At 38.0% G+C, this 14,243-nt stretch overlaps 1 protein-coding gene across 1 annotated transcript in view; it reads left to right on the top strand.

Moving 5' to 3' along the window:
* Positions 1-8,432, top strand: part of sprt (PDZ domain-containing protein sprite) — a 56,555-nt gene extending 48,123 nt beyond the window's left edge. Inside the window, exons 7-8 of the mRNA XM_067142034.2 lie at positions 3,456-3,571; positions 7,322-8,432. Of these exons, the coding sequence (XP_066998135.2) occupies positions 3,456-3,571; positions 7,322-8,353 (1,148 nt within the window). The 3' untranslated portion in view covers positions 8,354-8,432. The remainder of the gene's footprint in view (positions 1-3,455; positions 3,572-7,321) is intronic.
* The last annotated feature ends 5,811 nt before the right edge of the window (positions 8,433-14,243 follow it).

The following is a 14,243-nucleotide window of genomic DNA, read 5'->3' as shown; positions in this document are numbered from 1 at the left end:
TGGTGGTGGGCAGTGGCACAGTTCCAACTTGAAAGTTATTATGGCATATTCAAAGTCAACAAAATCAACATCTAAATGTGAACTTCATGATGAATGGAAAGATAAATTTTTCTGTGTTCCCAGGAGACAATGTCTTTAGCCTTTTTTGTTCAAAATTGCTAATGTGTTTTGGCTATGTTTGCTTCTGTTTGTGTGAACGACTGTTTTCATAAATGAGCTATGCCAAGTCTAAGTACAGACCCCATTTGACTGACCAACATCTGTTGGCATAGCTGAAGATAGTTTTAACTGAAATAAATCGAGATTTTATTGAAATACTTGCAAAAGTTAAAAAAAATAATTAAAAATTATAATTAAGGTCAATTTTTGTTATTTATTATTCTAAACTAAATGGTATTTGCCGGCTTTGCATGTTGCTTATCACGTGGTTCAGGGTTTGCACATACATGGCTAAGAACATCTGGTACAGAGGAGAGAGGAGTGTATTTAAAATGTTATTTCACCGTATGGCAGAGACAGCAAAATATTATGTTATTCCACATTCCCAAGTAACAAAGAAAGCAGCTGAAATGACTGGTATTTCCTATTTTTCTTTCAATTTTGAATGAATATTAATATCTGGATAAACTTTTACACATTTATGTACCCAAAAATATAACATTTCCTAATTTAGATGTATCTGTATCAACTACAAATTAAAAAGAGTGGGACTACATGCGAAATGAGAAGCTGATCACACCCAGCAAGAACAGGCCTAGAGCACATAATTTTGGACAACATGAATGGATGTATAATTAGAGGGAAGGTCCATCGATTTCAAGTGATAAAGAAGAAATTCCTATGATGAGGAAACTACTGAGGGTTCTTAAGGAATCAATTGATTTCAAAGAGGGCAGGGAGATATTGAAGAAGACGTATCAAGAAGTAGCGACTAGTTTCAAAAAACGCAACAATTTTAGTGCCATGTCAAAGGAAAAGAATAGTGGAGTTGCTTGGAGAACTCGCTACCTCCGAGATATTGTAAAATATCTTTTTTTTTGCTAGTGGCTTTACGTCGCACCGACACAGATAGGTCTTATGGCGACACTGGGATAGGAAAGGCTTAGAAGTTGGAAGGAAACATCTGTGGCCTTAATTAAGGTACAGCCCCAGCATTTTCCTGGTGTGAAAATGGGAAACCACGGAAAACCATCTTCAGGGCTGCCCATGTCGGATTCGAACCCATTATCTCCCGGATGCAAGCTCACAGCCGCGCGCTCCTAACCGCATGGCCAACTTGCCCGGTATGTTGATGAAATGTGGATTCAACCTTATTGCATGGTTAGGAAGTATTCGTAATATGAGGATGAAACTGGAGTCATCCCTTAAGATAGCTTGGGACGGAGTCTAGTTTGGAACAGAGACTAGTTATCACCCATTCAGGTGGTGATAGAGAGTTTTATTGAAGCAAACTGACTGACTTTTAAAGCAAAGAGTAAACACAGAGATTACCACAAAGAGTAAACGCAGAGATTACCACAAGAAGAATTCTCAGAATTTTGAGAAATGGCTTCACAAAAAACTTCTGCCTGGTTTGTCCCCTAAATGTCTAGTAACCACTGATAATGCTCCCCATCATTCCTGTCAAGAAAAAGAAGCCCAAGAAAGTCTCAACAAAGAATCACAGATAGACACACTCTGAACCAAATTCTGTTCACTCAGTTCATGTGGTACTCAATTATCACAGTGAAGAGCACAACCAAACCTACTCAGGTGGTTCCTCACATTACGGGGTGATATATTAAGTTCTTGTGCTCATTCCTTCATTGTTATCCTTGGGTTGTTTTCAGATAACTCCTTCAGACTTTGTGCTTTAGTACTCATAGGTCTGCTAGTGCAAGATTTAATTTTTAAATAAAATATCCTGACAAGAATCTTGAAAACCACTCATGTCTGATCAGTACAACGTTTTCACTATAAACAGCACAAATTTTTGTCTGAGTTTGTACAGCAGTTTTGCTCGTGTGATAGTAAAAGTGTATAATGTACTTAAAGGTTAAACTTTCCATGCTGAAAAACACTAAACTGGGGGCGTGATTATCTCAGTGGCTTAACTACTGGCTTTCCATCTGGAAGGCTGAGCTTCGAATCCCAGTTGATCCTGGGTTGAAATTTTCATCACAAAAATCATATGTTGTCACCCTCGGCCAAAACCAAAATGAGCTTTCATGGCTCCAGCGACCCCAGAAATAAGTGGGATAAGCTAAAGAAAGTAAAATTTGACAAACACTAAACTAGCCAAAGTGTAATAAGATACTTACGATATCATAGTGTTATAAACCGAATGAAAAGCTGACTATGTTGTACATTTAGTTGTGGTTATTTTGGCAACTTCTCTATCTTGGTTCTATAGTGGGTGTGCAGCTGCAATTGGCAAATATTCGTGGGTGTGCAGAATTCATCTGAATAATTCTATGTAAATTACTTTCAGATGTTTGTTGCCGTATGATATGGATTGAAGCAAGGAACAATACACAGAGCTGCATCACAGCCTTCACAAATATATCTCGATTCCCTTCCCGTTTCCTTCCCTTTTGCACTATGACAGGAATTTGTGTCAGAATTGTCAGTATTTTTATATACAATCCTCTAGCTACTTATGTAACTAGATGTTCAAAACATTTATGTTTACTGATTTAGGTTTACTTATTGTGTGCTGTTAGGTTGCCTGAATATTCTCTGGGTTTTACTTTCCCAGGATATCTCTCAAGGTTTAAGTTAAGAGGTTAATCTCCCATTTACTGTAAATGTCTTGCACACCCTTGCCTCAATAAGTAGTTCTTCTTCTCACGAGGGAAGTATATAGTTGCTGAATACGGCTGTAGGGTTATTTTCTGTGTAAAATTACACATTTGATCAAACAAGTAACTTCAAGTAGTTGCAGTTAGTAACATAATTCTATGACGTTTGGTCACAACAATTAAGGTGATATGTACAGTGATGTGGCTATTGTCAAATGTGTTCATTTTTGTACTGCATTATGTGTTGAACAATTCACTGAAAGCCGCATCTTTATTTTGATGTTGACTGAAGATAAATGGAAACATGTCTTGTCCATATCAACACTTAAGTGCTCACTATGCAAGCAATTGCCTTTTACGTATTACACTTGCAATTGATAATATTATTAATTCTATAGGGTGCTTCCAGTCATTTTCAATATTGCGACCAAACATTATAGCATAATGTTACTAACCACAGCTACTTGTAATTACCTGTTTGATCAAACGTGTTATTTTACACAGAAAAGAATCCTACAACTGTCTTCAGCGATGAAATTTCAGCTACCCTACCAATTTTCATCTAATTTGGAGCAATCAAACACAAATACTTCCCTCTTCAGTATTTTTTTATCCAGTTTTATTTATTTCCATTATTCTGCCTTTATTTGACAATCAGTATAATGTTTCAGGTAGCTGAACTATTGAGCAGACTTACTCCACCTCCCACTCAAACTTCATCTACAGCATCTGTAGAGCAGAATTCATCAACTGGCAAGACTGAACTACAAGTGTTTCAGAAAGGGCCACAGGTAATATTAACTTTTCAGTTAATCTAATTATATCAACAATTGAATGTTATTTCTGTTAGAATTATGTCTAATATGTCATACTGCAAATCTAAGATCTCCAACAGCCTACCTGCAGCATTGCATCTTCTTCATTTGCAATAGTAAAGAATTCTTCTTCTCTGTTTTTTTTTAATAACTGGCTTTACATCGCACCGACACAGATAGGTATAAATGATGGGATAGGAAAGGGCTAGGAGTTGAAAGGAAGCAGCCATGGCCTTAATTAAGGTACAGCCCAAGCATTTGCTTGGTGTAAAAATGGGGAAACCATGGAAAACCATCTTCAGGGCTGCCGACAGTGGGGTTCAAACCTACTATCTCCCAAAGGCAAGCTCACAGCTGCACACCACTTCTTCTCTGTGAATTGTAACTGAACTGTTCTCATCATATGAAAATATTGTTTTAAAATAAATATGGCTGTAGAGAAATAGTGATTCTAAAATTATATGTAATTAATTATGGTACCAAATACACTTGAATATATGATATCAATTCCTACAATACCTTGATCTCAAAAATTAGAATATTTTATTTTCACATTAATAAAATAATTACCATTAACACAAATTCCATCACCTGTGAATCACAACATGTTGCTGGAATAAGGAAGCTTGTACGAGGAGGTTGATCCCAAGAATTGAACCGGGGCCATCAGACCAAAGGGAAGCATTCTATCCATTTAGCCACACAGCCGGGCTTTAATTTGCTAAACATCCACCTCCGTAGCGTAAGGGTTAGCATTATTAGCTGCCATCCTTGGAGGCCCGGGTTCGATTCCCGGTACTGCAGGAATTTAAGAATGGCATGAGGGCTGGTATGCGATTAAAATGGTACATGCAGCTCACCTGCCATTGTTCCCACCTGTTTTTACCAGCAATCATTCTCGCTACTTTCATGCCTGTTACTTCTAACTTATGAATAAGATATCTTGAGTCCGCCCAGCTTTCACTCCCATACAGCAAAGTTAGTCTGAAAACAGACCGATGTAGAGATAGTTTCGCCCGGGAACTGACTTCCTTCTTACAGACTACTGTTGATTGCAACTGTGAGCGCACTGCATTTGTTTTACTGCACCTTGATTCAATCTCGCCTACTATACTACCATCCTGAGAGAACACACATCCTAAATACTTGTAGTTATCTACCTATTCCAGCTTGGATTTCTTACCTACTGACATCAATTTAGCCTTGGAAAGGCTAATTTTCATACCATATTCATTGCACCTACACTATTTTCAAGTTCCAAGATATTAGACTGCAGGCTTTTGGTACGTTCTGCCATTAAGACCAAGTCATGAGCATAGGCCAGACTGCTTACTATATTTCCACCTCACTGAATCCCTCCCTGCCACTTTACTGCCTTTCAGCAGATGATCCATGTAAACTATGAACAACAAAGGTGAACGATTACAGCCTTTTCTCACCCCTGTAAGTACCTTGAACCAAGAACTCATTCTAGCATCAATTCTTATTGTAGCCCAATTGTCAACATAAATGCCTCTGATTGGTTTTAATACGGTAATCTACCCTCAATTGCCATAGTCCCCCAATACGGTGAACATCTTTTCCCTTAGTACTTTGTCATACTCTTTCTCTAGATTTACAAAACATAACTGTCTATTTCTCTCATCGCATTTTGAATTACCTGGTGCATATTGAAAATCTGATCCTGACAGCCCCTCCCTTCCAAGATGCCAGTGAACACTTTGCCTGGTATACTGATTGATGATATACCTCGTTGGTTGTTGCAATCCTTCCTGCACCCTTGCTTATAGATAGGCGCAATTACTGCTTTTGCCCAATCAATCGATCGATCAATCAATCAATCAATCAATCAATCAATCAATCAATCAATCAATCAATCAATCACATCCCAAGCAATTGATGGCAAAAATAAAAATAAAAAATTAAAAGATAATTGCAAGGGATTTTAACTTTTGTGCATTGTCCACTATCACAACTGCCAAGTGAGCCATAGCAAGGCTTAATATGCGATGTCCAGTTTCCAGCATATACAATACCTGTTCCTGTTCTGTGTGTTGCAAGGTACATACTCTTTGTATGTGCTCTTTTTACCGGTTCATTCGGGGTACTCGCAATGAATTAATAGTGGTACTCATTATTCCTGCTCATTTTTAGCCCATAACCACACATCTCGTTATATTACCATGGTTTAGGGAGAGGGTCCAATGTATTTCAGAATTGTGATAAACGTGATGGGATGCATAAACTAATTCGCAAGTGGCTGGTGAACCACCCAGTATATAGTTTTGAAAGTTTTATTGATCATTAATTCATTACTGCTCTTTTGTTGTCTCTAGTTTTGAAACTGCCTGCACAGTACTGCTAATATCAAACGATACTATAAGTATCGATATCTGTGCCTGATATTATTAGAGTATCGATATTTTTTGGTGACTTGAGGATGGATACCTAATTATCATACTGAATATGGTATCACAATGTTCCTACATATTCTTGACTTTAGTTTATACCCTTGGTGTCACCCCTTGCAAAACCTGGGGCTTTAACTTCGCCAAACTCTTGATACGAGTATATCAATTATCAGAATGTAACAATTACAATTGTATTTAAAGAAGTAAATTATGAATAAACATTGCATTTGGGAAAAAGTAGTGATTGTAAGTAAAACCTACTTTAAAAGTATTTGTAACAAGTAATTTCATTACTTTTACTCAATTACTTCCCAATTATGAAGATGTGGTACAGTGTTAATGGCTTATCCCATCCCTTGTGAAGAGTTCCTGTATTTAAAGTCAAAGGATCAGTGTAAATATCATTCTTTTGAATATTCTATAATATTATCATACACTTTATACTCTGTATACTCCATCTCAAATGTGTTTTTGTAACACAGACTTGTGTTTCGTTCATCTACGACAATGTTTTCTACATTTTCTTCCTCACGACTGCCTAGATACATCTCCAGTGAGATATGGTATGCAGAGTGCAGTGTCTTCTGATATGGGCTAGATTAAATTGGTTACTTTCACTTTTCTTTCTCTTTCTCATCCTCAGCTTTGACAATATGGAGGTTACTGAGGTACAAGCAATACTAGCAAAGCTATTCCTTATTCAGCCAGTGCAGAATTTTAGCTCATAGGGTCAGTTGATGTACATATTTCTGTAGACTCGGCAAGCTGATACTTACAAGCAACGTCTGGGTCAGTGAGGAAAGGAATTGGAAACTACCTCTTCAGTGACACCTAAGCTAACTTTAACAGCTGATGATGGGTCTGTTGAGGATCCAAATAACTTTCAGGTTGAGGGCTGCCATTAATGTTGATCTTGCTAAGATATTTTTTCCTGCTGGGCTGAGTGGCTCAGGTGGTTGCGGCGCTGGCCTTCTGACCCCAACTTGACAGGTTCGATCCTGGCTCTGTGCGGTGGTGTTTGAACGTGTTCAAATACGTCAACCTCGTGTTGGTAAATTTACTGGCATGTAAAAGAACTCTGCGGGACTAAATTCAGGCACCTCGGCATCTCCGAAAATCGTAAAAAAAAAAATTAAAAAAATAGTTAGTGGGATGTAAAAAATAACATTATTATGATATTTCTAAAATCTACAAACGAGTAACTATTTCTAAAGATCTAGATGTTTTTCTTGATTTACATATTAAAAATTTCATAACTTCAGGTTTAAAATATCTTTCAATGTAATATAAAATACTGTAAATTTTGTTGTTTCAGGTGACAGCTTTGATTGCCAATCTCCCAGGTCTTGATGTAGGAAATAAAAGTCCAGCAGAATGTCGTCAAAACCTACCAACTCTGAGACCCAAACCAGCCAACTCAACAAGTGTTAACAACAGTCCAATGAAGAACCATGATACTAGAAGTACTAGGTCTTTAGATTTTGGCTCAGACTGCTCTTCTGGAGGCATCCAGCATCTCCAAAGTCCGTTCAAGCATGAAAAGCGGTACTCTCAGCTTACTTCCACTGGAAGGAATATTAATTCACTTGACATATGCAGCATGGAACCATCTCCTCAATACAAATATTCTTCTCAGCAACAGATTTCTGATTCATGCAGGATAAAAAATAGTCACTCAGTGTCGGACTATGGCTCAGATCATTCCACAAGTACAGATCATAAGAAATCACAGCAGAGAAAGCCAGCTGAAATTCATCATCATAGAAGATCTGAGGGTAGATATCAGCTTACTGAAGCAAAAAGTCTGAAGTCCATTCTTGATTATGCATCAGAATCTTCATCAGGCATTCAGCGGTTTCACAAATCCCATGATGCACGAAGTGTAAAATCATTAGATTTTGATTCGGAACCAACCAGCGGTCACCAGCATCGGCATGAAGGTAGACATCACGCTGTTAGGCCTCATGATGTTCGCAGCACCAAATCCTTAGACTACAGCTCAGAATCATCTTCACATATTATAAGTCATCCCAAAAAGCATCATCTTGGGGAAACAAAGATGCAGAGACCAACTCCACCCAAGAAGCCACTACGGTTATCTCTTCATAGAGCTGCTAGTTTGCAGTCTGTCAATATGCCATTACCTCCAACATCTCCTGGAACAAATGACTCTTTGCCGCAGAATTGTAATAGAAAACCTACAAAAAGAAATCATAAAGGCGAAGCTCCTGCCACACCTGTTGTTGTTCATATCTCAAACCGATCACAACAGGCGCATTGGTCATCATCACCTCTGCAAGAAAATGTAATGAAAACTGGAACATCATCTAATGAGAAGTGGTATTAATTAAAAAGTGTTAAAATTACAGAAAAACTGTATTAAGTAACTGCTCACTCAAGCCGAAATGGTACTTGATACGGAGACAATTTAGGCTCTAGTATTAATTATTCTCTGGGACTATTCTATGACATTCAAAATGATTTTATATTTCTTGTCAATTTCCTTAGCTTTGATGTACAGTACAATCTAGTCAATTATCATCTCGGCTGTCATGGATAAAATGTAAATATGGATATTTGGAAAGTTACCATACCATCTCCTGAACTTGCCTAGTACATAGTTAAGAAAACATTATCATAATTTATATTTTAATTTTAATGGTTCATTTTCCCATTAAAAATTATACTGAATTGCTTTCAGTATACAGTACACTCCCTCTAGTTCGGCCACCTCGGGTCCAGACCCTAGTCCGAATAACTGGCAATATGCTTCTTGATACGGGGTCAGGGATGAGATGAGATGAATTTATATGTTTTTTCATTTATTTTAATGGATGGATGTCCTTCCTGTGCCAACCTTAGTTGAGGAGCTAATGAATATGAAATGAATGATGGTGAATGAAGTTGGGTAAGGACAGGCGACAGTGGAATTTGAACCCATGCATCTCCCAAATGTAGAGCTTGACTACATAGCCGTAGCATGTTAACACATGCAACCACTCCGCTCAGTATGCTATAAATACTAAGATAAATTCTAAGATGGTATTAAATAAGTGTCTTCTTCTTCTCGGTCACATAACTCATGTCTGAGTATCGTGATCTCATGCTTACTTCACTATTCAATGGTGTCCACCAGCAGTCGCTATTGTCTACAGTCTTCTGCTTTCCAGATTCTCACTCGAAGAGGTGCGTGAGCTGGGTCTTTGATCTGGTCCATCCATTTTCTGGGACCTCTTCCATGCGGCATGATACCGTTTACTTTTCCTTGAACAACTAGCTTTTCAAGGCTATTTTCTCTCTTTTGATGCATGCCCAAAGAACTGCAGGTTTCTCCATCTAACAAGAGTGGAAAGTCAGTTTGGGTTACCAAGCTCTTTGATTATGGAAGAGTTACACGTTCTCTCTATCCTAGGTATTCGTAGCATCCTCCACCAGCAACGCATTTCAAATGCGTTGATGCGCTTTTTGTCCTTGGCATTCACTGACCATGTTTCACAGCCATAGAAGAAGACTGAAAATACTAAGACAAAAACCAGATATTTCTTTAGTTTTTTTATTGATTGCTTAGTCACAGCAGATCATTCAAAGCTTACCCGTAGCAACTTTTCCAAGAACATTTCTTCTTCTGATCTCATTCTCACAACTGCCAGTTTGCTCAGCAAGGAGCCAAGGTAAATTCACTAACAACATATGGGCCTCCTAGACGACCACTAAATTGGGGCTTCTTTCCTCTATCAGCAACCATCATCTTGGTTTTGCTGCAATTCACTTTCAATCCAAGCTGAAGACTTTCATTTTCTACCTGCTGCAACAATTTAGCATGTTCATCTTCACTGTTTGCCAATAGGATAGTATCATCAGCAAAACATGTATTCCTCCAACTGACACTCCACCATGCTAGCTGTCCTGAGCCCTGTATATGTTGCACAACAGCGAGGACAGAATGCAACATAGTCTCACTCCTTTTGACACTGTGAAGGCTTCCAATAAGCCACAGTCCAGCTTAACTTGAGTGGCGACAGTTTCATATAAGCTTTTTATCAAAGCAGTAAGATGAGGAGGCATGTCCATTTAATGCAATACTTCCCAAAGCTTGCACCAGTGAATACAGTCAAATGATTTCTTGTAATCTAAAAAGCAAATCAACATTGGTATGTTGAATTTATAAATTCATCTTTTCAATGAGTCGTTGGATGTTAAGTATCTACTCCCTTGTGCCTCGACCTTGAACAAAACCTTCCTGTTCTGGAGGAAATTTACACTGCAGAAATGGCCTTAGGTGCTGGTGTATATGTAATGGAACTTTGCTGACATGCAAGACCAAAGCGATAGTTTAATAGTTGCTGTTGTCCAATGTGGATCACTCTTTGTGTAAGGGTATGAATATGGAAGTAACCTAGTCTCAAGGCCATAATCCCGTACTCCACACTTTACTGCAGATTAATTGGAATAAGGCAATACCCTCTCCACCCATACTTTTAATCATCTCACCAGATATATTATCACTGCCTACAGTTTTGTGATTCTTCAGATGTTCTATATCACTTCCAGGATTGGAGGCTCACATACAATATTGGAGCTCATCTGGTTGATAATATTATGGCGTTAAATATGGCCTTCACTTAAATCGCAGTGGTACGTATAAGTTAGTAAATTTGTTTGGAAGGGTTATAGGGAGGTAAATTCACGGAAATGGGGTGGTCTAGGGAGTGGTAATAAGAGTACAGAGATCTGGAAGTCAAGTACGGATGACATAAAAATGCTAGTGTTGAAGTGCAGAAGTATTGTAAAGAAAGGAATAGATCTAAGTAATATACATTTAGATATATACTTACCAGATATTGTTACAGGAGTTGAATCATGGCTGAGAAATGATATAATGGATGCAGAAATACATTCTCATGGAACTGAAGTGTGTATCATAGAGATAGGATAGGAATGGTAGGAGGGGGAGAATTCATTCTGATGAACGAACTATTTGTAAGTTATGAAAAAGTTCAAGATGTCAAACATGAAGTTCTAGGTGTAAGGCTCATTTCTAAAGATAATAGGCACCTTGATGTCTTTGGAGTGTACATACCGGGAAAGGGTAGCACTGACGCTGATTCAGAATGATGTCATGAGATAATCATCTATGTGGGAAACGACATGGAAAAGAATGTGATTGTAGCGGGAGATCTGAATTTACCAAATGTTAACTGGGAAGGTAATGCGAATGACAGGAAACATGACCAACAAATGGCAAATAAGTTAATATGTGAAGAACAGCTCATTCAGAAGGTAATGGCACCAACTAGAGGGAAGAATATTCTGGATGTTGTGTTGGTAAAACCAGATGAGCTCTATAGAGAAACCGAAATTACCGAAGTATTAGTGATCAAGAAGCTGTTTTCGTTGTAGTTAGAAATAAATGTGATAGGAAGGTCTTAAAAGTAGGACTATTAGGCAGTACCATATGGCTGATAAAACAGGCATGAGGGAGTTTTAAAGTTAGTAAAGAATGCTAAAGACCCACCTTATTATAACAGAGAAATAAAGAGACTAAGAAGGAGGTGCAGATTGGAAAGAAATATATTTAGAAATGGCTGTTGAAATAAGGAGAAATTGAAGGAACTTACTAGGAAACTGAATCCAGCAAAGAATTCAGCTAAGGATAACATGATGGCAAGCATAATTGGCAGTCATACAAATTTTAGTGAAAAATGGAAGAGTATGTATAGGTAATTCAAGGCAGAAACAGGCTCCAAGAAGGACACTTCAGGAATCATTAATGAACAAGGGGAGTGTGTATGTGAGGATCTTCAAAAGCAGAAGTATTCAGTCAGCAGTATGTAAAGATTATTGGTTACAAGGATAATGTCCAGATAGAGGAGGTGACTAATGCTAAAGAAGTATTAAAATTTACATATGATAACAATGACATTTACAATAAGATACAAAAGTTGAAAACTAGAAAAGCAGCTGGAATTGATAAGATTTATGGGGATATACTAAAGACAATGGGTTGGTATTTATTACCATATCTGAGGTACTTATTTGATTATTGTCTGCATGAAGGAGCTATACCAAATGAATGGAGAGTTACTATAGTAGCCCCTGTGTATAAAGGAAAGCGTGATAGACATAAAGCTGAAAATTACAGGCCAGTAAGTTTGACATGCATTGCATGTAAGCCTTGGGAAGGCATTCTTTCTGATTATATTAGACATATTTGCAAAATTAATAACTGGTTCGAAAGAAGGCAGTTCGGGTTTAGGAAAGGATATTCCACTGAAGCTCAACTTTTAGGATTCCAGCAAGATACAGCAGATATCTTGGATTCAGGCAGTCAAATGGACTGCATCATGATTGACCTGTCTAAAGCATTTAATAGGATGGATCATGGGAGACTACTGGCAAAAATGACTGCAATTGGCCTATACAAAAGAGTGACTGGATGGGTTGCTATATTTCTAGAAAATAGATCTCAGAGAATTAGAGTAGGCAAAGCTTTAACAGACCCTGTTAATCAACAGATCCTGGGAATCAACATCTACATCATAAGTGGAATGTTCCAAGTTGTCAGTGGAGAGATGGCGTGAAATTACATTAGTAAACGAATAAATTTATGTGGTGTCTTTAAAAGTTGAAAAGATCACAATATGAAGATAAAGTTGGAATTCAAGAGGACAAATATTTATGTGGCTTGGTTCTAAAAGGTTCTAAAACACAGGATGTTGTAGGGAGTTCATTACTTGTTCTTGGATAGCAGGCACACATGTCAATAGGTTACGATGAGCTTGGTGTACAATACAGCGATTCTCCCTTGTGGTAGTCAGACGTAGTCGAGCGGTACCTTGACAACACGTATGCCTGCCTTCATGTTCCCATGCAGTCCAACACTGGGCCACTGTCACATCTGAATGCCACACAAATCTAGATATGCACAATTCAACCAGTCAGCCAAATGGAGACCCACAATGAGGCCCCTTTCGAACTCTGTCAGGTGCTGGTAACGCTATCTCACATGAGTACACTGCATCTCCTTGTCCTTCACAGTGATCCCTTATATACCCTACCAGGCCTGGTAACTATACTAAACATGAACAACATTAATGTACTCTGGTGGCCATTCTACCTGTCACAGAGAATTGCAACTCTGATCATTTACATACCCGCTGATGGTGTGCAAGTGCACGAAGTTACATTAACATCCGATCATTTCCTCTGGGTGCTTTTATTTTTTGTCAGGCAGTGAATATCACATCTGTCATGTTGATTTCCTTCAAGACATCAATTAGATTTGCATTATCTTTAGTATCTAGCTTTACTAAAATCTCTGAAAGAAGCTTTCAGAGGTACTTCCTCTTAAAACATTCAATGACCCAATGATCCACTGGCTTGTTACACTCAGTGGCAGAAATAAGAGTTTAATACCACTCTCACCTTCACATTCAAGTTCCCGTGAACTAGCAATGCTTTTACTCTCAACTTCAAACTCATTAATTAGTGTTTCACTTTAGGAACAGATTCAATAATAAACCACTCCTTAAACAGATAAGAGTTCATCCAAGCTTATTTTTGTGACCTATAGTATAGTGGAAAGGATAAAGTGTTCAAATTCATACAATCCCTTAGTTTTGCCAATTTATCAATCACAAAAAGGAGCAACTTATGGGTCCCTATGGCATTTGAACACAAGCAACCATAATGCTTTCTTTTCTGGCCTTAAAATCAGAAGTTTCCTTAGCTCAAGTAAAAGGTCCTTTAGGCAAAAGTTTGAAGTTCAGTCCTGTTTTATTGATATTATACACTTGCTCTGGAGTAAGGTTTTCTTTGGTAATGACATCACTGAACTTTTTTTTTAATCACTTGCTGCAGATTGGCCTGCTGAAATATTTTGCCTCACATTCTAAGGAAATTAATTCCAGCATGTAAGTCATACATCATAAGCCAAAAATGTGCCCTCTTTTTTGAAGTTTTTAGTGGGGGATAGTTGCTTTCACTTTTAAAATTGGGCCACTTAATGGAGTTCCTCCTTGGTGCTCTTGCATAAACCAAACCCACAACGCATCGTCTACTAATTCACTTTTAGGTTTTCTTAACACGTTCACTCCCACCTCCCTCCACGGTTAATTAATCATGCAGTCCACCGGTTTTTAGGTACCACCCTGACTCGCTGGGTAGCAAGTAACACATGGCTTTAACTTAGTCTCACTCCTATAATATACACCCTAAAAATCTGTACATACCTTCAC

The sequence above is a fragment of the Anabrus simplex genome, chromosome 2 (genome assembly GCF_040414725.1).
Source record: "Anabrus simplex isolate iqAnaSimp1 chromosome 2, ASM4041472v1, whole genome shotgun sequence".
NCBI classification, from domain to species: Eukaryota; Metazoa; Arthropoda; class Insecta; order Orthoptera; family Tettigoniidae; genus Anabrus; species Anabrus simplex.
Note: the sequence above shows the minus strand (reverse complement) of the source record. Positions and strands in the feature narration are given on the sequence as shown.